Here is a 24,819-nt window from a genome sequence, read left to right as displayed (position 1 = left end):
GAGCTTTAGCTGCATTTCTGTTACCACTCACAGAACACACTAGGAACACACTACACAGAAAGTAGTCCTCAACAATTGCACAGAACAAGGATTTTTACAACCCATATTCAACAGGAAACAATACAAGCATGTTATTGTACCATTGGCTGAGGTCTCATTTACAAACTCCACACCTCCTGGAGAACAGATCAAGCCATGTATTTCACACACAAATTACTCTGTTACATTGAAAACACACAATGCTTCCTCTTCTTCCTGACCTGTCACCTCGACATGCACAAGAGAAATATCCACATCTTTCAAGACTGATAAAACTCTCACTCTGCTGACAGTTACCTGCATATACCCAGTTTCAGCTGTTTTTACAGCTGTATCAACCAGACCTTCTCGACCAGCCATCGTGTGGAAAAAAAATTCAGTGGGAGTCAATCCAGAATAGAAGCTGTTCGCAACAAAGCCTTTTGCTGCAGGGAGCTGCAGGGAAGAGTGGGAAAAACACAGTTCAAATGCAATGTACAATCTCTGTGTTACAGAAGGACATGGTACACATCATCAAAATTCCGTCTGAAAGTTAGCCAATACCCCCAGCAACACAGGACAATGATCTCAGCTCTGCTTTGCTCTCAAGTTCCATTTTTGTATTTTAGATCTGAATAAAAGTTTCAGAAACCCTTGCTTAGTTCTTCCAAACTAATTTTAACAGAGTTTCCACTTCCTCCTACAAACATTGTCACACCTCCAGCTATTCCTTCCCAACACTACACCAACACTTCTGTTAAACTTGCAAAAATTGAAAATGCAATTAAGAATGTTCATTTTGCTATAGTAGTGCAAAGGTATTTGCTGAAGACTAAGGATTCCAAGAAAAATATGACTGGAGATATGTATGTAACTAATTTTTCGGAATGGTTTGCCCTCACCCCTGAGGAAAGTTCATGCCAATGGCATCCCTTCAAGTCAAAACTCACTTTTTGTTGTTATTTAACAGGTAATGCTTTCTAAATCAGAAAAAAAGCTAGAGCTAAATTTTATCTTCTCATCTAAACCATTATGTATTGTTTCTTTTTCTACTTATTCAGTGTGCTACACAACTCAAAAGTTTAAGTTTGGACATTTAGTCATGTATGCAAGTGTCACAGCTACCATCTGACACAGCTAACAAACTAACTAGACTATGGGCTTATACCTAGAACCTTTGCTAGTGTTCATTAGATTTCAAATAGCACCTTAAAAGAAATTCATCTCACTGAATTATATTAACAAGTGCACGAGAGTAATTATTGCTTCATGTAGGACCAAACTGAGACATGAAACACAGAGTAACACATGGTACCTATCTTGGTAGAAAAACAGAAAAAACAGAATGGTTTATCTGGCATATCTCACCTGTTTATAACCAAAACACATTCAGCAGTTTTCCTGGAAAGTATTAGTGCAGTCAAATATAACACCAGTTAGAAACTTTAACAAATTATTTTTAGGATACTCAAGAGAACCAAAAACGTATCATCACGTCACTTTAATTTTACTAAATTAGAAAGGTCAAAGCAAGGCTTAGCTGTAAAAAGTCAAGCTAACTAGACATCCTACAGCAGTTCAGAACACTGTTGTCAACTCCCAAATCACACAAAACATTTTACATTGACCATATATGATCCTTTTCCTTCAGCATATCATGACAACACATTTTATCATGCATTCTTCTCAAAATGGCTGAAGGAAACTCGTTTCATATTCCTTCACAGTCTGTTGTAAACGTCCAGAATTACCTTAGAATGCTTCTCAAAGTGAGGTAAGGACCTGTTCTCAAATCCATCAGGAACACGGGACCCACTGATAGCCTGCTGCCCTACACAGGCAATCATCTGGGATATGTTAATGAAGGAGCCTGCAATGACAGACAGGAAAAGAAAGCCCCTCACTCAAAAATGAGGAATATACTGCTTCCCTGATGAGCTATCTTCACTTCTATGAAGGTCAATTATTTAGCCTCATAACTGCTCAACAAAACACAACTGCAAGAGTTAGAGAAGATTTTCTGTTACTCATCCTGGTCATTTCAGCATTCATGCAAAGGCTGGTAATTAAGTTATGATACAGCCAACAACTTTTCATTTTCTTTTCCTTTGGGTCATAGACATTCATGTCATTATTTGTTCCCAGTCCTTATATTATCCTGTGCTGTATTAGGGATTGTGTTTTACACAGCTCATGATCCTAACCTACATATTTTGCTTCACAATTTCTTCAATAAACATACTGCAACAATAGTTTTCATAAAGGGTTCAGTGTCTACCAGGACTCCTAGAAGAAATTAAGTCCCAGAGAATTAAGTCACTAACTCAGAAGTTTTATTTGCTGAATATGTTTGCAAACAATGCCTCCCCATCACCCCCACAAAAATTATGTGCTTCGTCTTAGATTTCAGTATTTCTTTAGAACACAACATGTCACCATAAGGCTTTCCAAAATTCATTAGACAGCTAAAAAAGGCAAAAGTGATTTCTTCAAATTCTTAAAGGAAACAAATGAAAGCTCACAAGAATTTGACAGACCTTATAGCACCTTCCAGTAACTAAAGAAGGGCTACAAGAAAGACAGAGAGGGACTTTACACAAGGGCATGTAGTGATAGAACAGGGGGAATGAATTTAAACTGTCACAGGACAGCTTTAGATTAGACATCAGGAAAAAATTCTTTATTATGAGGGTGGTGAGGTACTGGAACAGGCTGCTCAGAGAAGCTGTGTATGTCCCATCCTGGTCTGGTGTCCCAGAAGGCGTCCCAACCCATGGCAGGGGGGCTGGAACTAGATGATCTTTAAAGTCCCTTCCAAATAATTCCACGATTCTAGGAAATGCTAGGTCCAATTCTGAATGTATCATTTACAGTTGATTTTTCTGTATGATATAAATACTTGAAGTAGAAACACAACTGAAAACTTCTAACTGATTAATCAGTTCAAGTCCTAAGAACATCCAAAATTCCAACAAGATGTTTTGCAACTTGTACTAAACATTAAGACATAAGAATATCAAAACATTAGCTTGATTTTAACTAACTATACCCAACCTGAATTTACTGAGCCACTTAAAACAGCCATGACATGAACTAGCACAATGGACAGTATAACACAAGCTATAAAGATGGAACAACTAAGTTTCACATAAATGAAGGAGTGAGCAACCCACAGGCCAAGTTCAGCTGTCCCTACCTTTAGAACCACAGAGAGCCATGATCAGGGGACTGTTGCTCTTGTCCAGTTCTCTGAGACAGGCACTGCCAGCATGATCTCTGATAACAGACAGTTCTTTAAGGATTAAGGCCTGAAATACAGCATTTCAGAGGTTCAGAATTTGCTAAAAATCACTTACACAAAGAGAACTCTTTATCACTCCCAGCAACACCTTCAGTAGTCAAAGGGAACTGAAAACGCAGTAAAGACAGAGGAACCCAGTTGTTGCTTTAGGTAAAACAATTTTAAATTTCAGCTTCCTAACTTTCAGTTTGCTGAAGAAAATGTCTTTGTTGGGATAAGACAGTGGTATCCAGGGCCATGGCATTCTCTGATCAGCATCAAAATCACCAGCTAAACTGAGCATTGCACTAAGCTCTAAGTCACACTGCTACATGGAAGATAACCAGAAAAATCTTGATCAATGTAATCAACTTCATTCCAATTACCTGTGTAATTCTATTCTCTTGTATCACCCCAATACATCCTGAAGGATTTCAGTTGTTTTGTATTTAGTTAACATTTTTACATGCATACAAACATGTTAAGTCTATACAGACTTAGCTCGAGCTACATATTATGTATTTGCTCATATTTTTAGGTTTCACATGACTTTAGACTTTGCATTGTAAAAGAATATATTTGTGAAGCCTCTACGCCAAATGGATAGTGAATTAAATTAAAAATTTTACCTCCAGTGTCTCTTCTGCAGTACAACCAGGCTGCTGCTGTAGCTTGCCAGTGTTCAGGGCTTCAATATACTCATCACATTTCTTATAGCCAGCATTCAGGAGCTCATACTTAGCTTTTAACAAGCCCTGCCCAGGGGTTACATCACCAATTCCAATTGAAAAGCCACGATTAGCTATTATTAAAAAGAAAATAAATTAGTTTGATAGTCCAATCTCATATAGAGAAAATAAATTAAACCCAGGAAATATTATTGGGAACTTTCAATTTTGCCCTCCATCATGTGACCATTACAAGCACTTCATAACCACAGTAAGTTGTTTCACTGTCTGCCAGCTTCAAAACAAGCTCATTTTTTTAAAAGCACAGCATGCCATATTTTAAGCAAAAATCTTGCTTACTCTCTATTTCTGCATTAAAGTACTATTTTAAAAGGAAATGTACTTACAAAGATAGACTGGAGCAAGTCTGGCCAGACGTGACATGGCATCTGCAGCTTCCACCTGGCCCCAGTCTCTCAGCAAGATGTAGAAGATGTTGTTCTTGGATCCTGACCCCAGTGTTCCTTTGTCCATACTGCCACTCATTAATTCACTGTTTTGAATTGTGACATCTAAAAATGAAAAGGCAAAAAGAATTCAACAGTTTTCTAAAACATTCACTAACTACTAGTAATCACTTATGGAGAGAATTTTTAAATGAAAGTTCTGTCCATGCTCAGTATCTTCAATGTGGTGAATTTAGGTATCATTTTCTTGAAGCGCAAGTCACTGCTCTATCACTTATTATATCAAATCAAAACATGATACCAGGTTTTCATGAGACTTTTGAGAATTTGCAGAGAACTTTCTGAAGAGAATTACTATGTCTTCAGAAATGATTTTTTTTTCAGAGAACTGAAGATAGCAAACAACAAAATCTAAAGTTTTCCACATCATGAGCTCCTGTTAAATTCAGAAAATGGAAACTCTTCCTGTATTTTCTAAAATTAATAACCTGTGAAATAAAGAAGATGTCTTATGTTCACAGGAGTATGAGCAGGATTGCTTTGTGCCCTATTGTCCTACAATATTTAGAGGCTGAAAAAAATTGTTCCACTATGTTTACAACCAACATCATAGCACAGAATGTTAATCTACAGAAATCACTCAGTCATCTGTAGAGGACTTGAGTGCTAGCTGGGAAATTCTTGAGGCAACATTGCATGACAGAATTCGTGTAAATCAATGGTTCCCCAACTTACACTTGTGAGCAGCAAGGAACCAGCCTAGCCCTGCCCGCTCAAGTTCCTTTCCAACAGTCACCATATGAATTAATTAACTAATTAATTAAGAAATTAAATTAATTCTGAGCAAAGTCTTGCTCATCTCCTAAAGCCTTTTCAGCCATGGTGCTTTGCACCTGCCACTGACGTCCCTAACTGGAAGGGCATGAATGGCTTGATATCCTAGGGATTTATCCTCCCTGCATAGTCTAACTCTTTTCAGTGTTTGACTTCTAATCCAAGAGGCTAAATTTTTCCATTTGCCCTCTGAACAACCACTTCCTAAGCTTTGCTTTCCTCTCTCTCATCTTCAAACACTAAGTTAGCATCGTGACAAGCTGAGCATCATACAAAAGACATTTTAGTTTAAGAAAACATGTTTAGCATGACTTCAACTCTCGAGAAAACCCACAAGATTTTATTTTTCATTTCAAGAACACTTATTAAAGTACTGCTTCAGTGCCTACAGTAAGCTCAATCATTTCCATGATTTCTTTGAAGACTTCTAAAACATGGCTTTAGAAGTCTCACTCACAAGAATCGTTGTAACACAGGTCCTCCCCTTTGCCACAATACTGTTTGCCCTTTGTTCGTAGGTTGGCTTTTACAGGACAATCATCACTGGGTTTGAGAATGAGGCTGAAAACCTGTTTTCCTGTCCAGAGTGTTACAGGCTGAGAGAAACAGAGGGAGAAGAATAAAGATTACAACTTTATGCTACAGCTACAGAAAAAGAGCAAGCAAGAATTTATTTGTAAAATTGCCTTATATACGGAATAGGGCTACACAGCATCATACTTGTAGAAATGCAGAATAGCATTCTTTTGAAAAATATTATCCTCTTTCATAGATTTAAACCCCTTGAGTGCTGAATGGTTATCCTTTACAACAAGGTATGTGCACTCAGAGAAACGTGCTCTATTGCTCCCTCTTACTGCCATATTTCCCTTTCTGACTAGGAAAGGGAAAAAACCTCAAAGATGCTGCTGTCATGTCATTTCTCAAAGAGATTGCAACAACATTCATAATAACTTCTTTTAATCAAAGTACCTTTGATTAAAAACTTCAGGAGTTTAAAGATTCGTGGTAACATCACCATGAGTCAAGAACACACATAGAGAAAGTCTTAGTAACATGAAAAAATAGTTTGACACACCTTCAGAATTGCTGGGGGTGGAAGACGAACTTTGACCTTTTCATCCTTGCCTACCAGGATAGAAGCAATAATTTGGCATGCTTTGGCTCGATCAAAAAAAGTATCTTTCAATGTTAGAAGATAGGCACCTGGAATGAAAAAAGTATTATGACAGACTAAATTTAGATTCAATTTAAAAGCTATTGCCTACTCAGCGTCAATTATTTCATTCTAATACTAGTCAGCTACTTACTATGCAAAACAACAATAGTTTAGACTATTTCCAGAATTATTTTTAATTGCTCTACACTACATGTCTAAAAATTAGGAACAGTCTATTTCTATAGCCTACTCTCTTGCTCTTAGACTCTATTTCATCAGTGAAATAAGACCTTAGCATTTATTTTTGTACACTTTCTTCCTTATGTTCATTGAATATTTCCCAAAGAAATAAAGACATTGAAGGTACATACTGCAGGCTAAATCTAATGTTTATTGGACAAAATCAACTCCTCTACCATAATCATAAGCAATTTACATTGTCTACTGAATGCAAAGATCTCAAACACTCACAGAAAAACACAGCAAAATACACTCAAAGGTAGTAATAACTGCAGCTACAAAGGCAAACAGCATCAGAAATTACTCTCTGGGCATCATTATTAAATAATGTCACTTTGACTTGTGAAAGGAGAAAGTTTTTAATTAATATACAAAATTCTGAAAAAGGGAAATGATTCTGTAGGAACGACTGTTAGATCACACAACTCTGAAATAAGCTTATACACACCTGTGAGGAAATCTTGAATAGCAGCAATAAGAGGTTCTCCATTTCTGGGTGTTACCAAGTTTGCTTTAGTCTGCATGACACAAAAAGATATTATGCGTTTGAAGACACTGACAGTCCATTTGCTATTCAAAATGGAACCTACCTTTTAAGACATTTATTTTATGGTGAAATGGTCAAAGCTTATTCTAAATCGAACTATAGCTTCCTTCATAAAGATTGAAAAAATAAGCCAGAAGTTTCAGTTCATTTCAGTCCATGCACATCTATTGACAGCTAAGGAATAGACTGAGAAAAGTTACTGGAAATTACAGATTCTGTTTCCAAAGCAGAAGTGGCAAACAAGTTGATGTGTTTTGGTAGGACAAGCTAGCTTTGAGAACAGGGGAAAGGACAAGAGATGTTACAGTCACTACAGGGATCTACTGGAATACTGCAAGTTGTGTGGTCCCTTCTGATGGGTAACAATCAAGCCACCTCTAGCCCCATGATCTTATGTTTTACTCAAACTACTGCTCCAGTTAATCACCCTCACTTATGGAGCAGTTTTGCCTGAGCCCATTCCCACATATACCTGAATCACACACTGGGGGTGTTCTTTTTAAGCTCCCAGGTCAGTTCAGTGAGCTCCTACAGGCTGCAACCAACAACTCTACGGGTACATCTGAAGTAGGAGCAGCATTTGGTAACTCGAAAGGAGCAATGGATTGGTAAACCCTCATCTTGGTGCTACTGACTCACACCACAGAACAAAGCTTGCAGCCATCAGATCCCTATTTATCTACCATCCCTTCTCCCTTTTGACCCTGCTCTATGAGCCTACTCTCTCCTGCCTTCTCTGGGAAGCTGCCTTCTCCAGTACAAGCCCAGTATCACTGTCTCATTTCCAGCTGTTCTGTCTGTCTGCAATTCCCAGGCTGTCAGACCAGAAGCAAATGATGGATCTGCTGATAAGAGCTACCCTAGCCTGGCAGCAATCTCTAAGGACAGTCAGGCAGAAACATACTGATGACATCTATTTACATGGCATTTTCCCAGATGTTAAGCCTAAGGCTATTAGATTACCAGGGTTTAACAGTCCTAATTTATTCTGAAGTCCTTTTTGCAGTTTCCAGGCAGCTTCGAAGTTGTAAATTACCCAGTAAATCTCAACAGTATTTCAGATTTCACACGCAAGTTAAGAACTAAAGGGCTCAGCCCATCTGTCACCAGCAAAATCCCAACATGAGCATTTTACCCACCCCCATTAAAACAAGTGCTTCTGCTTTTGCTTCTTCTGTCTGAGGAAGGTGAAGGTTCATCTCATCTCCATCAAAGTCTGCATTGTACGGTGTACAGACACATTCATTGAACCTGAATGTTCTATGAGGTTTCACTCTAGCCTGGAAAAGGTAAAAAAAAAAAAAAAAAAAGAAAAAATTAAGATGCATGCACAGTTGGGCACAGCTGAAGAAAAAACAGTGGCTTCTTGCAGATGTTATCGTTATATTACAGATGAGTCAAAATTCCTGATTGCAGGATTTAGCTCAACCAGGAATTGACAGAAATTGTACTCACAATATATTATAGAAATGTAGCTAATAATTTTCATTATGAAGAATTTATAAAAAGCACAGAAGACAGTGTGCTTTGTAGAGACTACCTCGACTCCACAAAAATGAAATGCTCACAACCAAGAAGAGATAGCGAGGTCAATTATGGCTCTTGGCAGAAGTGTGCACACAGCATCCTGCCTGGGTACACATCAATTCCCATGCACAGGCACAACTGCACTGCATTCATCCCTCCACACACTGTTTCAGCAGGAGCTGTTTATTTCTGCTTGTGTGTGACAGAAACAAGCAATAAAGGTCAAGTGCCTAATCTTCCAGGCTGCACTGTCTGTGCCAGCCTGTGTGCACTCACAATGTGAGCCATGATGCTCAGCTTGTGCAGAGAGGGCTGCCGGTTGAACAGGACGATGTCACCATCTATCAGATGTCGCTCCACAATGTCACCAAACTTCAGCTCCTGGGCCATCTTCTCTCGGTTCCCATATTTCAAAAATCTTCATAGGAAGAGATAATAATGCAGTAAGAAGATACACAGACAGCACACAGAAAGACAACTAAAAATTAGCTCTGTGTTTATAATGCCAACTTTTCCATTAAATGCTGGAGTATTTGTATTACAATAATTAGAAGACAAAACTGGTGTGGAATGAACATCAGTCACTGCTATTTTAAGCAATGAATGTATTTTGACATTAGTCAACAAAGCTTCAGTGATTAGAACATTAAGTCAGAAAAAAGTCCATTTGTAAATAAACAGAATTTATTTCAATTGTATCAGAGTATAAGAAGTTTCACTAATGTATTACCCCTTCTTCCTACCCATAAACTGACTACAGATTAGCTCTCACATGAAAGCAGCCAGTATGACTTGCCCAAAACCACCTTTTTCACTTGTGTCTGTACTACAACCTTTATCTCAACTAAGATAGACTCAGTCATAAAAGAATATAAATCTAATTGCAGTTCAACATCATTAGTATGTGCATTTTAGTTTAAATGCAAGACTATTTAAAAAAATTGTACCCTAAACCTGAGAACATACAGACAACTCCTTTTTCTACTGCCCTTTATGAAAGATTCTAAAAATAAATTTTAATCCCTGCAGACATCACTGCCTTCACACAGCAACAAGAACAAGTTGATGGGAAAAATAAAAAATTGAATCATTACAGATAAGCATGATACCTTTTCATCTGGGTGTGCCTTTGCTGTATGAAGTTTGCTCCAGGATGAACATCAGGACCATTACAGACAAGTTTCCTCATAAAATTAATATTTGCTTTGTTCACCTGTTGCACAAAGACTTCAATCAGAAACAAACAGAACACGCTACAGGAACTTCTTTTTACTGATGGCGTTTGTGTTCTCAAATTTTAGGCTCAACTGACAATCCCCCCACCACAGCCTCCTGAGTTCCTGCTGAGGGGAACTCACAGAAAGGAATAGAGGAGAAAAACATCAGCCTATCTTTGAGCAGAGTATCAGAGGGAAATTAAATTTAAAATCTGAAAGGGAAACTTAGAAATAAAAATACCCAACCCCTCCTTCCTTCATGCCAATCTATGAATGAGTTGAAAAAATTCAAAGCAAAACTCTTAGTTCTAGAGATGTCACTCCTTACACCACATCTTGTCAGCACTTGCCTATATTCAATATTACAGATATTTATTTGCCAGCAGCAACAGAACTGGTAAAGCATCGCTGAATGGCATTTCAACCATAGCACAATACATTCACTCCCTTTTAGAGTGAATAAAGAAACAACACTGAGGTCTGGCTTGGGGAAAAATAAAAGAATAGAAAAAGTTTTTGAGTCCTACACTACTTACCTTTTCAGGAAAGGTCAATATTTTAGCAACATGAATAGGCACTGCTACTTCATCTATTCTTAAGTTAGGATCAGGTGAAATGACTGTTCTGCCAGAAAAATCCACTCTCTTTCCAGACAGATTGCCTCTAAAACGACCTAACAAAGCAAAACAGTTAAAACTCTTAAAATAAAAATAGTTTTCAAGATGTTATGTGTTAAGACAGCACATTAGAACATCTTTTAAGGTATAGCACTGAAGTGCAACACAACAGTAGCAGAGAGACACTTGGCAATAGCAAAGATTAGTGGTTCAGTTGTAAGAAAATAATTAAAGCAAGTTTTTAAACAAACCTTGCTTTCCCTTAAGTCTCTGAACAAAACCTCTGGTCCACTTTTTAGGTGCCATGTTGAGGGGTATTCCAGAGAGCTCACTATTAATGTACAGGGCACACTGCAGTTGAAGAAAATCCCAGTCTTCCATAATCATCTGTGTTTTGGCTCCTGATATCCTATGCTAAACAAAACAGTCATCCAATTCATAAAATAAATATAACAATACGTATTAAACTAGCCAAGAATTTTTCTGTTATGAGTACAACTCTTCCTTTGCAAATAGTATAATGACATTTCCACTGATTGGAATGAAAAAGGGAAAATAACTGTAACAGGATGCATATTGCTATAGCATAAGGCCCATCACAAGGGAATCTAGAAAAAAAAAAATCTTTTGACTAATATGGGCTTTGAACAAATGCTCACAAAATTAGGTATTTGTTTAAATTACATTTTTTCCAATCCACTTAAGCTAATATAACTTAACAGACAGGAAAATCAGTAGTTAATTTTTCAATCATGGAAGAGTCAGTACTCAATTCATTTTGTCTGCCTGACAAAGGAATAGTTTTGAAAAGTGTGAAAAGTATTATTCTGGCAAGAAGTGCTCTTCTAAACAAATGATAAAATGTCAGATCATCTTTTAGTCTCAATTTGATGACGATGCTAAATGAAACCTGATTTCTCAAGACCAGATGATAGAATAAATAAAGCACAAAGATGCAAAAAAAGAGGAAGGTGTACAAGAAAAAAAAACCAAACCCACAAATCAATATGTGTAATATTTTCATTGTATGTGACTCTTCAAAAAGTGTGACAGTCATGGGAGAGGGGAAAAAAAAATAAGAAAAAGACTTAACAGACCAGAGGTGAAATGAAAAAACATTTCCCATAAGAACCCCAGCAGACCTTCAGCAGGTCTTACACTGCAAGCAGTCAGTCAGCCAGCTCAATCTGAAGTAAGCTTCTCCTATCTTTCAGCAAAATGCCCAATGACAGAGAAATACAGCACCAGACTGTAAGCACTGAACCCAAATCTTTCTGAAGGCAAGTCTTAGAGCATGAGGGCTCACTCACCTTTTTTATTACATCATTGAGGAAAATGATCTCAGTCAGTTTCATTGTCAAATCGTCCTCATTGGTGCCAGACTTCAAATCGCTCACAACAGAGGGTCTGATGCACAGTGGAGGCACCAGGAGTCGTGTGAGGATCAAATCTGAAGGTTTACCTGCTTGTGGGTTCATTAGAAGTAGAGGGATGTCTTCTGCTGGGATTCTTTTAAAGAGGTTCAGTACTACCAAAGGATTCAAGTTTTCCTACAAAATCCATTGGGAAATGGGGAGAAGAAGCAATCGTGTCAAGTTTCAATGCTTCCCTCCTCCCCCTATTTTACTGATGTTCAGAAATAGCCTTTTTCATAGGCAAATAGAGAACTATTAGTGCAAACATAACTATGTTTTGGTTTATTTATTCTGAACCAATGCTTTTAGTATCTCAGATGTTAACTTGCTATATATTATTTCCTTCAATTTTTCCCTATATATGAGTGTTTACTTCTTATTGTGTTGCTCTCGTCTCTGGAGTTAATGGAGAATGCTTCATCAATAGACAAAGCAACACGCTAATAAACTAAATTTCTCATTTAGCCAAGTCAACGTTGATACAAACAGTTTTTGGTATCTTTTGATGCACAAAATTATTGTATCACCACAAGACTTTAGCTGATACACTGCAAACCCTTAAGGAGTTTTATTTCATGCAAAAAAACTAGCAAAAAATTTAGGTTATAATAAAATTTACCTGAGCTCTTCCCAGTAAGGGCTCTACTTCTTTGTTATATTCAATGGCAGTTTCAAAGGACTGGAGAAAAGTAGATACTACTGGATCTACAACTTTCTTGTTTGTCTTGTACTTTTCATGTATTATTTTCAACAAACCACACTTCTTCACAGTTCCTGCAAGGATTTAAATATGGATTATCTTTGGATTATATTTCAACACAAAAAACCAAAAAACAAAACAAAACACCACCAAAACTTAAGTTACAGTTCCAAAACAAGCTAAACCTTCAATGAACACAAGAACAAAATAAAACTTTATCAGCTTTATTCACCAGTTTCCTGAACTCACAGAACAACAAAAGGACAATCAAGCTATACCTTTTTATATGGATGGCTTGGTCTATCTACATATTGGTGCAGCCTCTGAGGCTGAAAGTAGGTCGTTTAGCCCACACTTGAATTCAGCTTCACGTTATTCACAGCAGGTATTTCTAAAGCAGAAGTTCCCACACTAAAAACAGGAGTAAGTGCCATTTATGTATTGTACCAGTATCTTCTGAAGTAATTTTGGAAATGAATTATCAGAAAAATCTGGTATTGTCATGTCACACAGGTAATATTATTCATGAAACTTCCACAAACTAGTCCAAATGCTCATTTTTTACTGAAGTATTCTGACCCATCATTTAACTTTTCTAAATGCCTACTGTTTATGCCTTCTATGTGTAGAGAGGATACTTATGATACAGCAGCTCTCCTTTTATTGAGTTGCTGAACATGTCAACAAAGAACCCACAGTTTTCATGAGTTAAAAGTTTCAAGTTATGGATTAACAATGTACTATGAATCTGTAGTACTCCCAAGTCCCTAAACAGCAGTAACACATGATCAGTGTAGATGAAAAAAATCAAGATGTATTTTGAAAACCAGATACAAATTCTAACAAAAATACTCTGCCCTGAAGAAGAAATAATCTTAAGAAAGATAATTTAATACAATGATGAAAAATGATGCTTACTCCAAATTACAAATGCTATCAATGCTTTTACGTGAATATATTGATCACTGCCAATAGTTCCCAATATTTTTAACACCATGTTAGAAGGGGTTTCTTGGTCACTATTTAAGTATCAAATATTGGTTGAAACATGAAATAATACAAGCAACTAGGAAAATATCTATGTCCACACAAATGAGATATGAACAAGTATGTGTCTGGCCCTAAAATGCAATTACCTGGTTCTCAGCGAAGGCCAAAGAGAACATCCATTAGCTGTGCAATGAACGAGCATATTCAGAATTTGGATCCTATCACAGCCATCAAGGTGAAAACCATCAGAGCAGACTGCTCATGTCAATACTCACCATTAAAGGCCCCACAGTAAGGACAAGTGTTTTTCTTTCGGCATTTCTCAGACACTTTCTTTTTTAGCCCTCTCTTCTGAAGATATGTAAGGCCAGGTCGTTTTAGGTAATCTAAAAACTGCTTTCTTTCTTCCGCTGACAGCATGATGCGGCAGCAGGTTTTGCAGATCATCTGAAATGTAAACATGTATAAACACAGTTGTTTGAGAGATACATTTGAAGATGTAACCTCTTGAACTACAGCTTAAGTTCTTCAACACAGTGCATTTTTTTGAATGAGATACTACTGTCTTGATTGAAAGACCAATTCACATATTGGAATATACATTAAAAAGCACATGAGAAAAAGAAAAATACTGTCAATGAAGCAAATCTTTAGCTAAACTCTGCAGGGCCTTAAAAATCATAGAAAGCAAACAGAGCTTTGACTTACTGGGATGTTCTAAAAGGCAAATTATCCTGCATATATTTAATTCAAACTGCAGAAAAATAATAGATTAAATTTATGGTCTGAGATTACATACAACATCACTAAGACTGATCTTTAAATACAAGTATTTTACAAAAGAAAATGTACATAAAGACAAATTAATAGCGCAACCTCATTTTTGCCTTCTCAATAACTTTCAAGCATCATGTTGTTTCCTGATCATTTCCTTTTTTAGATCATGTTTACCTGTAGGATGCCTATCACAGCTTTGAAGTACCCAACGTGAAAACATGGTAGCTCTAAGTCAATGTACCCATAATGCCCTAAACAATCAGCCAGACTTTTCCCACAGGTTTCACAGGGACGGTCTTTTTCACTGGTTCCCTTTGGGAGAAAGAACACACAAGAAGAAAAAAAAAGTTAGCTGTAATGGATGGGATAGATACAAAATACAACAGTTTATAAGCTAGTCAGGAACGCTATTAGCAGAGCCGCTCCTTTTTTCCAGCATTAGAAGCACATCAATAGCATTACAATCACTGCGACCCTTAATAAAAATGTTTTTCACACACAGCCCCTGCAGACACCAATGAACTGGACTCATGCAGCTCTTGAAAGTGATCTGCAGCCCACTAAGCAACATGGTGGCATTTTGGTGACACGTCTCTGGGTGTCCCAGCAGTTTGGCAGAAAAGTAACTTAATTCCTGCCCCAAGAGAATGCATTCCTGCCCTCCAAAAGCAAGAAAAAAGTAGATGGCACTGCAGTCAATAGCCTATGAAATTCAAGTAAAGACTCATTTGAACTTACTTTGGACAAACAGTACATTTCAGTGACCCCAACTTTTTTTTAACCACTTCAGCAATTCCCCACAAATAGTTTGGAAAACAAAATAAAAGTTCTCACCATGCGATGGTCCAGCACTCCATACTGCAGCGGAGAGTGATGGTTGTCCTGACTATACAAATTTTTACTGACCACTTGAATGTGAGCTTGCTGACGCATCTCTTCTGGAGATTTCATGCCAAAACAGATGTGGCTTCTAGAACAGGAAATTACAGATGTATGTATGGGCGCATATATACATATATATATATATGTATATGCAAAATGACTTATAATGACAAGCATACCTACATGCAAGTATCACAGAACCAATTAGGTTGACAAAAACCTCGGAGATCACTGAACCCAACCTATGACCAAACACCACCTTGTCAATTAGACCATGGCACTGAGTGCCACATCCAGCCTTTCCTTAAACACCTCCAGGAACGGTAACTCCACCACCTCCCTGGGCAGGTCATTCAATGGCTAACTATGCTTTCTGTGAAGAAATTCTCCCTGATGTCCAATCTAAGCCTTCCCTAGTGTAACTTAAGGCTGTGCCCTCTCATCCTGTCACTGGTTGCCTGGGAGAAGAAACCAATTCCCAGCTGGTTACACCCTGCCTTCAGGTGGGCGTACAGAGTGCTAAGGTCTCCCCTGCGCCTCCTTTTCTCCAAGCTGAACACCCCAGCTCCCCCAGATGCTGCCGCTAGGGCTTGTGTTCTAGACTCTACCAGCTTCGTTGTCCTTCTCAGGACCTCACTCAATGTACTCGAAAACAAGGCAAAAGTGGCTAGGTTGATTCACAACATTGCTGAAACAGGTTCTTTTAAGATAACTACAGAAAAAGAAAGCTGCTTCACGGTGAGTTTATGTTTTTTATCTGAGGGACTTATCGACCTTCCTGGGCATCTCCACAGCTGGATGCCGGCACAGCCACCCGTGTGGGAGAGCCCAGCCCGTGCCAGCGCTCCTAGAAGCGGAGCAGCCGTGCCATGAGCTGCCACCGCGGCCCTCCACGCCAACACTCCGCAGTTCTGCTGCTTCCCTCCTCAGCCCGCGGGCACCGCACGGCCCCCACTCACATTTTCTTGGCCACATCCGTCTCCCTGAACTGCTCCTTCACCATCGCGGCGGCGGCGGCGGCGGCGCGGCGGGGCCCGCGCGGCTGCACGCGGGGGCTGGGCCGGGCCGGGCCGGGCCGGGGCGGTCAGAGCGGCCTCCGCCCGCAGCGCCCCCTGCCGGCACCGCCGCTCCGGGAGTATCCCCGCTGAGGGAGCCCCCACAGCCCCTCTGGTACCCACACTACGGGCGTGTGCGGTCAGGGAACAGCAAGGAAAACGCTTCTCATGTGCAGGTGGAACTTCCTGGGCATGGCCTGCCCATCGCCCCTTGGCCTATAACCCGGCACCACGGAGCTGATCCCTGCTCCGCTCGGACACACCTCCCTGTCTATGCACGTGAACGCAGTCCCCCCTCAGGGCTGAGGAGACGCAACTGCCTGAGCCCTAAGGAACTCCGCAGTCATGGCTGCGCCACCACGTTCAGTCCGTGGCTCTGCGTGTCCTCACAGCAGCCCTGGATCACCAGGGCGCACGGCGGAGCCAACTCCGCGGTAGTGCCAGCACACAGCTGAGTTCGGCCGAGATCGCCGCAGGACACGGAGCTGCCTCCGCCCCGCCTCCCATCAGGTACACTAAAGCCACGCCTGCCTCTGCTTCCGGCCCGGTCCGGCTTTGGAATGGACAGCCCCACACACAACTCCGCCCCTGCAGGAAGGACCCTACACCGCCTTATGATTGGCCGCGGGGTGGCGCCGATCCTTTTCTCTTCCGGTCGCAGGAGCTGCTGCCGCCGCCATGGTGAGTGCCCGGGCCGGGCCCCGCTATCCGCCCCGCGCCGCCGCCATCCGCGCCCCGCCGCGCTCCCGCACGGCCGCGGCCCGGTCGCCCGGCCCGCCTGCACCCGCCCGTGGGGGTATGGCGGACACCGAGCCTGGGCTCCTGCGGCAGGCCCGCCGCGCGTCCGTGCCCGCTGGTAGCAGTGAGCTGCGGGGTGAGGGCCGCGCCGTGTGTTCGGGTGCGCCGTGTCCGTGCTCGGTCAGATCAGCCCTGGGCTCTGATAGCGCGGCACCAGTGTGTTGCTACTCTGGGGCTGCTAGGAGGCTGCTGTGGGTCACACCCGCGTTTATCGCGGGGGTTCTGGTCTGAAAGCCTTGGTGGAAATAGCGGCATGCAGGGTTTTCAGAGAAATTTGCACATTGCGTTAGGAAGAGCATGGCCAGCAGCTCGAGGGAGCTGATCTGCTCGTTTTCTCAGTCCTGGTGAGGCTTTTCATGGACCGTAGTGTTCAGTTTTGGGCTTCTCAGTCCAGGACACACATGGAGCTCCTGGAGGGTTCCAGAGGAGGGCCGTGAGGATGACTGGGGGACTGGAGCATTTTTCTTAAGAGGAAAGGCTGAGAGAGCCGAACGTCTTCAGCTCAAGAAGAGATGACAGAAAGGCGATTGTCTATCAGTATTTGAAAGGAAGTATCAGAGCATGGAGCTAGGCTCTGCTTAGTGGTGCCAGGCAGTGGTAGTCAAGGCAAGGGGAGAAACTGATGCACAGGAAATTCCACCTGAACATTAGGAAACGCTTTACTGTTGCAGTGCGTGGTCACTCTTCTACATGCTCACTTCCCTTTCACCTTACCCTTTACCCTTAACCTACTGCCGTGTCCTTACTCTGAGGTCAGGTGCTAACACACCAACTACCATGCCAAGTGTGTAGTTTACTGGAATAGCTTGGAAGACTTTTGTGGACCCACTGACCTTTTTCCTTTCAACCAGGAGCATCTAGGAGTCTTGGGTGCTCCCTTGTCCGTAGGGGTGGGAAGCCGTAGAGATGGGCTTAGAATGCCATAGCATTTGGGCTTAGAAGGGAACTTGTGTAGTATTGTTATAGTACTTGTGGCTGAGATCCGTGCCTTTTTGTTAAAAACTGCTTCAGCTTTTTGTGGGACAGCAGCGAATGTGTGTATGTTGCTGTGGTGTTGGGAAGCTGGGGATGAGTTTGTCAGTTTCTCATTGTATTACCTCAAGGTGTTTTCTGTAGCCCAAGACCAACCCACTTAGGTTATGAGCTCACTGTCAGTATCTGAGCTCCTGACTTTTGCTGTACTGTGCGTTATTTATGCATGTGTTTAGTTTCTGTTGTATTTGTATTTATTGTTTTGTTTTATTTAATGTGTTCTCTTGCAGAATGACACAGTGACTATCAGAACCAGGAAGTTCATGACCAACAGACTTCTGCAGCGCAAGCAGATGGTAAAAGACTACAGAAGATTGCCTTTATTAGTTTGATGGTTCTGAGCTGGAAGAAGGTTTAGCCTCTATAAATATGGGGCCCTTAAAATCTCTAGGGGTCTTAAATTAAGAATTATAGGAGCCTATGGGTTTAAGTGTGTTGATGTATGCTCAAAGTAAATCTTGATGGTGAAGTTGTACCAGACTGGATGTTGGGGAAAATTTCTGCACCAAAAGGATTATTAAGCATTGGAATAAACTGCCCTGGGAAGTTGTTAAGTCATCCTTCCTGGAGGTATTTAAAAGACATGTAGGTGTAGCACTTGAGAGCATGGCTTAGTGCTATTGAGACACTTGGCAGGATTGGATTTACTATTGGATTTAATGGTTTTTAAAGGTATTTTTCAGTCTAAATGACTCAGTGAAGCAAGAAACTTTTGAATGCTTTTGTATGAAATGAATAATAGTTGGTGCTGCTCAAGTGGATTAGTTTAAGTGTTGAGCTCAAGGTGGGACTGTAGCACCTGGTGGGGCTGTGTACTGGGTATTGACCTTTTATCAACTTGTTAAAATTCTTTTTTAGGTGATTGATGTTCTTCATCCTGGGAAGGCCACAGTCCCCAAAACAGAAATCAGGGAAAAGCTGGCAAAAATGTACAAGACAACCCCTGATGTAATTTTCGTCTTTGGCTTCAGAACTCACTTTGGTGGTGGCAAGACAACCGGTTTTGGCATGATCTATGATTCCCTGGACTATGCAAAGAAAAACGAACCAAAGCACAGGCTTGCCAGGGTATGTTGTTTTCTGGTATCCTGAAAGCAGGATAGGTTGGAAGTGTTCAGTTACTCAGGATTTGCATGTGTAAAAACTCAAGTTTTGTGAAAGTGCAGTTATATCAGAGCTCCTAAAATATCACAAGTTAACTTCTGCATTTGCACAACAGGCTAAGTGTGTTTTTATTCTATGTTACAAGGGAATTGGGAAGGCAAAACTGGTAATACCAGAAGTGTTTAGCAGTAACTTCTAACAAAACACTAATGGAGGTCTAGAATAAGCGTAAGAAATGGGGCTGATCCATGTGCTACTTCAATGTTTGTTATGTGTCAAAGCATTCATTAGTTAATGATCTTGCTGTTTAGTTAATATTTCAAATTTAAACTGTATTTGTACATTTGAGAAATCATCGAACTTAAATTCAAGAATTGTTAGTAGGGAAACAATGTTAAAAGCAATTTTCAACTGTTTTTAATAGCACGGCTTGTATGAAAAGAAAAAGACTTCCCGGAAGCAGCGAAAAGAGCGTAAGAACAGAATGAAGAAAGTCAGGGGCACAGCCAAGGCAAATGTTGGTGCTGGCAAGAAGGTAGGATGAGAATATCTTTTAAGCTAGAATGAGCACATGTATTTGAAATGTTGATTAGGAATTCTTCAACAGAATAACATTATTTTTCTTTCATTTTTTCACCTGTTCTACTGGATAACAGAAGGTAAACTGTGTGTTGTATAGCTTGTCATCAGCTCAGTAGCTTAGTTTTGCTCCTCACTGCTGCCAGCCTAGCTGATATGACATGAAACAATGCTTCCTAAATTATTGTTTCCTGTGTCACTTGAACTAAAATTAAACTTAATGAATCTAACACATAAATCTAAATCTATTGCTCTAATCACATAACTCAGTCTCACAATACACACATTAGATAATGTTAACGCTTGTCACTCAGGCTGCCTAAACCCCTAATGCTTACTCCACGGAGTTACTGTTGGTATGGTGTTACTTACCCAGGTAAGTTTGGTGAGGATGCGTGGTGTAGGCAGTGAGGACTGTGTATTAATAGAAATAAGGTAGAATGCCTTGGGGTTTGAGGGATTGATGCCCACGGTAGTGGAGTCTTTCTCTGGTGAGACTAGAGTGATGCAGCCCTCCTGGGCTGTGACTAGGACCTAATACAAGCAGGTTGGAGAGAAGCAGATTTCCTTCATCATGAAACAGAACCAAAGTGAGGAGTAGATTGGGTGGGAAGCCAGTCACTTTCCTTCACAGTGTTCCATCTTGTGATAAATATTGAATAAGCTATGCAGTCAAGTGGGGGTTTCTTCAGATGTTGTAACAAGGGGAGAGAGGGTTATTGGTTTTAATGCTTAGTTCTGTAGCTGTGAAAACCTTGATATCTTGAACTTTAGTAATCTTCACTTTTGCTTTTTTCTTACTTTCTTGGAATTCTCCATCAGAAATGAAGTATCTGCAGGTACTGGAAATGAGCATGGATTTGGTGCCTGAATTATGCATCACTGAAATATGTATCATTTTAATTGAAGCACTGTACTGCCTTGTATGCATGTTTGATGTAAACTTTAGGTCTGTTGTGTGAGTGTTCACTTAATTACATCATGAATTTTATTCATGTGACTTGTAAGTGAAATCTGGCTAGTAGCCAAATTCAGACTTTTTAAAACTAGTGAATCAACTTTAAAGTAATTCCCAGTGAGAAGAAATCCAAGAAGCCCAATGTTGTTGACTTGAGGCATTGGTTCAGCCACTGCAGGATCTGATTCAAAGCAGTACGGTGCAATCGCATGTGTAACTTGACCATCGTGTGAAAGTAGTGTTGTGTGTGAAAGCTAAATCACATCACATTTTGCATTTGAGATGGTGCTTGGAAATGGCACAGTTGTCAGCATTAAACTGTATTTAACTATTGCCCTGCAGTTTTCCAGGTTAAGACACAAATTACAATGGAATTGGAAATCTTAGTGAAGTTAGATATTGTAGTTAGTGTGGAAGTGAAGTTTTTGTTATCCCTGGACGGAAAGGAACCAATGTTACTGAGAGTTACTAGATCAGGGAGCTGCCCTACTAGAAAACATTAGGAGCCTTCTTCCTTTGTGCTTTAATGCTGTTTTAATCATAAAGTCCTACAATGGTTTATGGCACAAAGTCAGCGTTTGGTATAGTAGCAGCACCTAATGTGCACACTTGTGTCAATGGCAAAGGAGTCATTTCGTGTTGCACCAATCCCAGTAGTATGGAGGAACTTCTTCCTTTTAAGACTTCTGCACCTGCAGGTAGCAGTTCTGGAGCGTTAATGAAAAGTGATTAACTGACTCACTTGAATTATTAATGGTGTCCAGTTCATAGAAGCTCCCTTAAAGCTTATCAATAGTTCAGAAATTGAAGGCAAGGATCATGTCCTGTGGTAATTATGTAGGAGATATGGCTTCTGTATCAAGTGCTCGTGAAACTGACGTGCAGTCTTACTATTAGGTGAACTGTGTTTTTGATTAGAGATATTTTGATGTGTTTTAAAATGATCTTTCATTTGATAACTATGTTTACCAGATTTGTTAATCTTTGTTGTTGTCACTTAAGATGAATTATTTTGTGCACTTCCTGAACAACTTACTTGAGAAGCATTCTGTGCTGCATTATAGAAAAACATTTGTGAAATACACTAAGATTTGTCTTCAGAAATGCATATTCAAAGATCATGTTGTGGTATGGTTCATCATCCTTATCACACCTGTGTGGAAGAATTTTTAATAGGAACCCTGGAATACGTTTTTGAGTCCACCTACAGGATCTGTGAGAATTATTTTATCTTGTAAATGTCTCAGTACTCGATTCTGAAAAATGTTCAGGCAAGTGTATGTTATTCTAAAAGTTATGTTTGATGTAGTCATGAAAAAGTCAGACGAACTTATGCTGATGTCTTGTTTTCTTTCATGCTTTCTTTCACTTCTTTCTCCTTTAGAATTCCCATTCTTGTTTTCCCTGCAGTTTCAAGAGAAGTGTTTTAAAGTATTTTGTGTTATTTAATATATTCTGTGGCTCTAGAGCTTGCTGAGCTTGCTAAAATTTGCAACAAGTATATGTGGATGTGTCTCACCTGGTCTTTGCATTCAAAATCGTGATACTGAAATGCAAAAAAACCCCGCCCTCCCTTTTAATGTCACAGCTGTAGCTGTGACAGCCTTTGGCAGGTGAGGCTGTCAAACAGAACTATGCAGTTTGATTCTGAGCATTAGTTAAGCTCTAAATAGCTGTTGAGTTTAAGGGAGTAAGTGAAATCTAAGTCTTCAGTCTGTGCAGTAGTCAAAACTTGGAGGGTTTCCTTTCACATTTCAGTGTGGTTAATTGAAAAAGCACTTTGTGAGTGTCACTAAAATCCCTCAAAGCTCAATTTTCTGCAGTAGTAGAATTCGGATAAAATTCTTACTAATTGGTGCTTTGTCTTTTTCAGTAAATGAACATTCTTCAGTTGGAAAACGGATAACAGGTATGCCTTCAGAATGCTTTGTAAGGGCAGGCATTCAGCACTGCAGTCATTATGATAACAAATCTGAGGTTGATTTATGCAAAGACTGTGATACTTGTCCAGATGTAGAACCCGTGCAAGAGTTTATGGCTATTTTAGAGTTTGAGAATATTTACAAATCACTTGCACTTACTACTGAGTTGGTAGCTTATGTGATTTTGACTTGCATGAAATACCCGATTAGTATAGAGACTGAAATAATACATCAGGTACTTCAGACCTACTGTTACTCGAGTTGCTGATTGTTTAGTCTTACTGTAAACAAGGCTTACATTTTCCATTTCTAGGTATGCTAAAGAGAATAAACGTTTGAGTTTAATTGTATAAAATAGATTAAAGTAGCATAATACCTATTTTTGGAACAGATATATGTTATTTTCTTACAGGTACTCACTTGTAGTAAAATAGTTAAAACAAGCAGGATATTCTTACAGACAAGTCAGACTACATTTTTATATCTTTGCTGCAGAAACCTAAGTGCTGTGGTCAATAACTGCTGCAGAAAAAAGTCTGGTTTTATTACAAATGGTCTGAGTGACTCAGTTGGAAGGAACTTCAACAGTCTGTCTGGGACCCGATATAGTGAGTGTAATGTCTTAAACAGAAAGCTGTCAAAGCAGTTGTAGCTTGTTGATCTCTTCTACAGAATTGCTATAATTTAGGCTCATTTATTGCCATGGCAGTGCTGGGAATTTTTCAACTTTATGCTCTTACAAGAAGAGACATGTGGTTCACCTGACTAGTTTGGGAAACAGCTTTTCAGACTTTATAAAAGTACAAGTGTAAAAATTGTTTTAATTGTGTGTCAGTGGTCTATTTTTTCCTTTTCAGGCAGCATCATTCTATGAAGAAGTATGGAATGAATTACTCTGGAAAACAGAAGCTGCTCATCTGACTTTAACATCAAATAAACTCTTGTCAATAAAATACTGGTTTGCCTTTTAATTTTGATTTGAAAGCTACCATTTTGTAAAGTTTCAGAAATTCAGTATAGGTGTACTGTTTGCACTGGATTAAATCTTTTCATAATTAACCAAGTCTTGTTTTGAGTATCAATTTGTGATCCACAGCTTCCCACAGGTAGTAGTAGGAATTAATTCCAAGCAGACAATGTTGGAGGTAGACATGGCTTTGTTCAAACTGTGGTTTGGCAAGTCGTTTTGTTTGACTGCCTGTTTTATATAGACCTCTAGAACACAGCAGAAGGGAGAACAAAACATGCAGAGAGACACTTAGAGCTGCCTACTTCCACAGTTAAGATTTTCGCTGATGAAGGCATTAGGAATTGTCATTTGTTTCTGAGCTGTCAAGACAGGCTCTGGGGTCTGTCTCTGACCCGCAGGCTGTTAGGCACACCCCTAATTTTTCATCTGATAGTGTTAAAGGAGCCATTTAAGATCGTGTGGACAGTCTGCTGCAGGTGTTTGGAGGAGTATGGAAAGCAGAAATTCTGTACTGGAAATAAGGCTCTGACTTTTTAACCTAAATGTAGTATTTTTGAATTGTACTACCATTATACTGGGCAGCACATTGTAAGACAGGTAAAGTGCTTTTAGTGTTTGAGGGAGAAAAGCAGCACTACCACAGCTAAGAGTTGTTCGAGGGTTCAAAAGGGGTATACAAAATCTGAGTATAGATGAAGCACTTAATGCCTCTTGTAGTACCTTCAGTCCAAGTCTTGAACTAGTGGGGTTGCTGCTGTGTGTGTTCAGCAGCATCACACTGTTAGCTGTACAGCTCATAGCTGCAGTGCTGCAGTAAACCCTTCCCATATATAATCAGCATGAAAGGAGAGGAGTGAGGCTGTTTAGTGTAATTGAACATTCACTAGGGGGTGGTGTGAACACAGCAATACAAATACAAGGAAGACATGCAGCAATTTTTCATAGAATAGGCTGAAAGGAGGCCAAATTGTCCCCTGCCAAAGAGGTCAATTTCTTTGGAAACATGCATAAAAAATAGTTGTGTGAAGGAGCTGAAACTTGAAGTGATATGCTTGTTTCACTC

At 39.9% G+C, this 24,819-nt stretch overlaps 2 protein-coding genes across 5 annotated transcripts in view; one reads left to right on the top strand and one right to left on the bottom strand.

Annotated features, from left to right (window-relative positions):
- The window catches only part of POLR3A (RNA polymerase III subunit A), a 32,465-nt gene extending 16,016 nt beyond the window's left edge, over nt 1-16,449 (bottom strand). For both annotated transcript variants that reach the window (XM_088168906.1, XM_014886690.2), the window contains exons 1-19: nt 16,298-16,449; nt 15,291-15,426; nt 14,631-14,768; nt 13,955-14,126; nt 12,609-12,763; nt 11,885-12,124; nt 10,826-10,988; nt 10,494-10,630; nt 9,850-9,953; nt 9,017-9,158; nt 8,353-8,493; nt 7,115-7,184; nt 6,346-6,473; nt 5,725-5,863; nt 4,374-4,538; nt 3,928-4,100; nt 3,215-3,326; nt 1,770-1,888; nt 337-474 (exon numbers count right to left, since the gene is read on the bottom strand). In XM_088168906.1, the coding sequence (XP_088025032.1) occupies nt 337-474; nt 1,770-1,888; nt 3,215-3,326; nt 3,928-4,100; nt 4,374-4,538; nt 5,725-5,863; nt 6,346-6,473; nt 7,115-7,184; nt 8,353-8,493; nt 9,017-9,158; nt 9,850-9,953; nt 10,494-10,630; nt 10,826-10,988; nt 11,885-12,124; nt 12,609-12,763; nt 13,955-14,126; nt 14,631-14,768; nt 15,291-15,426; nt 16,298-16,341 (2,616 nt within the window). In that variant the 5' untranslated portion in view covers nt 16,342-16,449. The remainder of the gene's footprint in view (nt 1-336; nt 475-1,769; nt 1,889-3,214; nt 3,327-3,927; nt 4,101-4,373; nt 4,539-5,724; nt 5,864-6,345; nt 6,474-7,114; nt 7,185-8,352; nt 8,494-9,016; nt 9,159-9,849; nt 9,954-10,493; nt 10,631-10,825; nt 10,989-11,884; nt 12,125-12,608; nt 12,764-13,954; nt 14,127-14,630; nt 14,769-15,290; nt 15,427-16,297) is intronic.
- A 280-nt stretch (nt 16,450-16,729) lies between these two features.
- RPS24 (ribosomal protein S24) lies at nt 16,730-23,739 on the top strand. 3 transcript variants are annotated; one of them, XM_014886693.2, is made up of 7 exons: nt 16,730-17,074; nt 18,454-18,519; nt 19,082-19,291; nt 19,752-19,862; nt 20,729-20,745; nt 22,738-22,773; nt 23,644-23,739. In XM_014886693.2, exons 1-5 carry the CDS (start codon nt 17,072-17,074, stop codon nt 20,732-20,734), a joined length of 396 nt encoding a protein of 131 aa, XP_014742179.1. In that variant the 5' UTR covers nt 16,730-17,071; the 3' UTR covers nt 20,735-20,745; nt 22,738-22,773; nt 23,644-23,739. The 3 variants fall into 3 exon arrangements, with proteins under 3 accessions (XP_014742179.1, XP_014742180.1, XP_088025033.1); XM_014886694.2 differs by lacking the exon at nt 20,729-20,745; XM_088168907.1 differs by lacking the exons at nt 22,738-22,773; nt 23,644-23,739 and having other exon boundaries at nt 19,984-20,745.
- Nucleotides 23,740-24,819: the final 1,080 nt, after the last annotated feature.

This window comes from Sturnus vulgaris, chromosome 8 (assembly GCF_052056855.1).
Source record: "Sturnus vulgaris isolate bStuVul1 chromosome 8, bStuVul1.hap1, whole genome shotgun sequence".
Lineage (NCBI taxonomy): Eukaryota > Metazoa > Chordata > Aves > Passeriformes > Sturnidae > Sturnus > Sturnus vulgaris.
This window is presented reverse-complemented; position numbering and strand designations above follow the sequence as displayed.

Excerpts from the sequence above, each read along its gene's own strand:
- RPS24 (XM_088168907.1), top strand. Across the intron at positions 18,520-19,081 it reads TTCTGCAGCGCAAGCAGATG|GTGATTGATGTTCTTCATCC; the intron begins GTAAAAGACTAC and ends ATTCTTTTTTAG. Across the intron at positions 19,292-19,751 it reads CAAAGCACAGGCTTGCCAGG|CACGGCTTGTATGAAAAGAA; the intron begins GTATGTTGTTTT and ends TGTTTTTAATAG.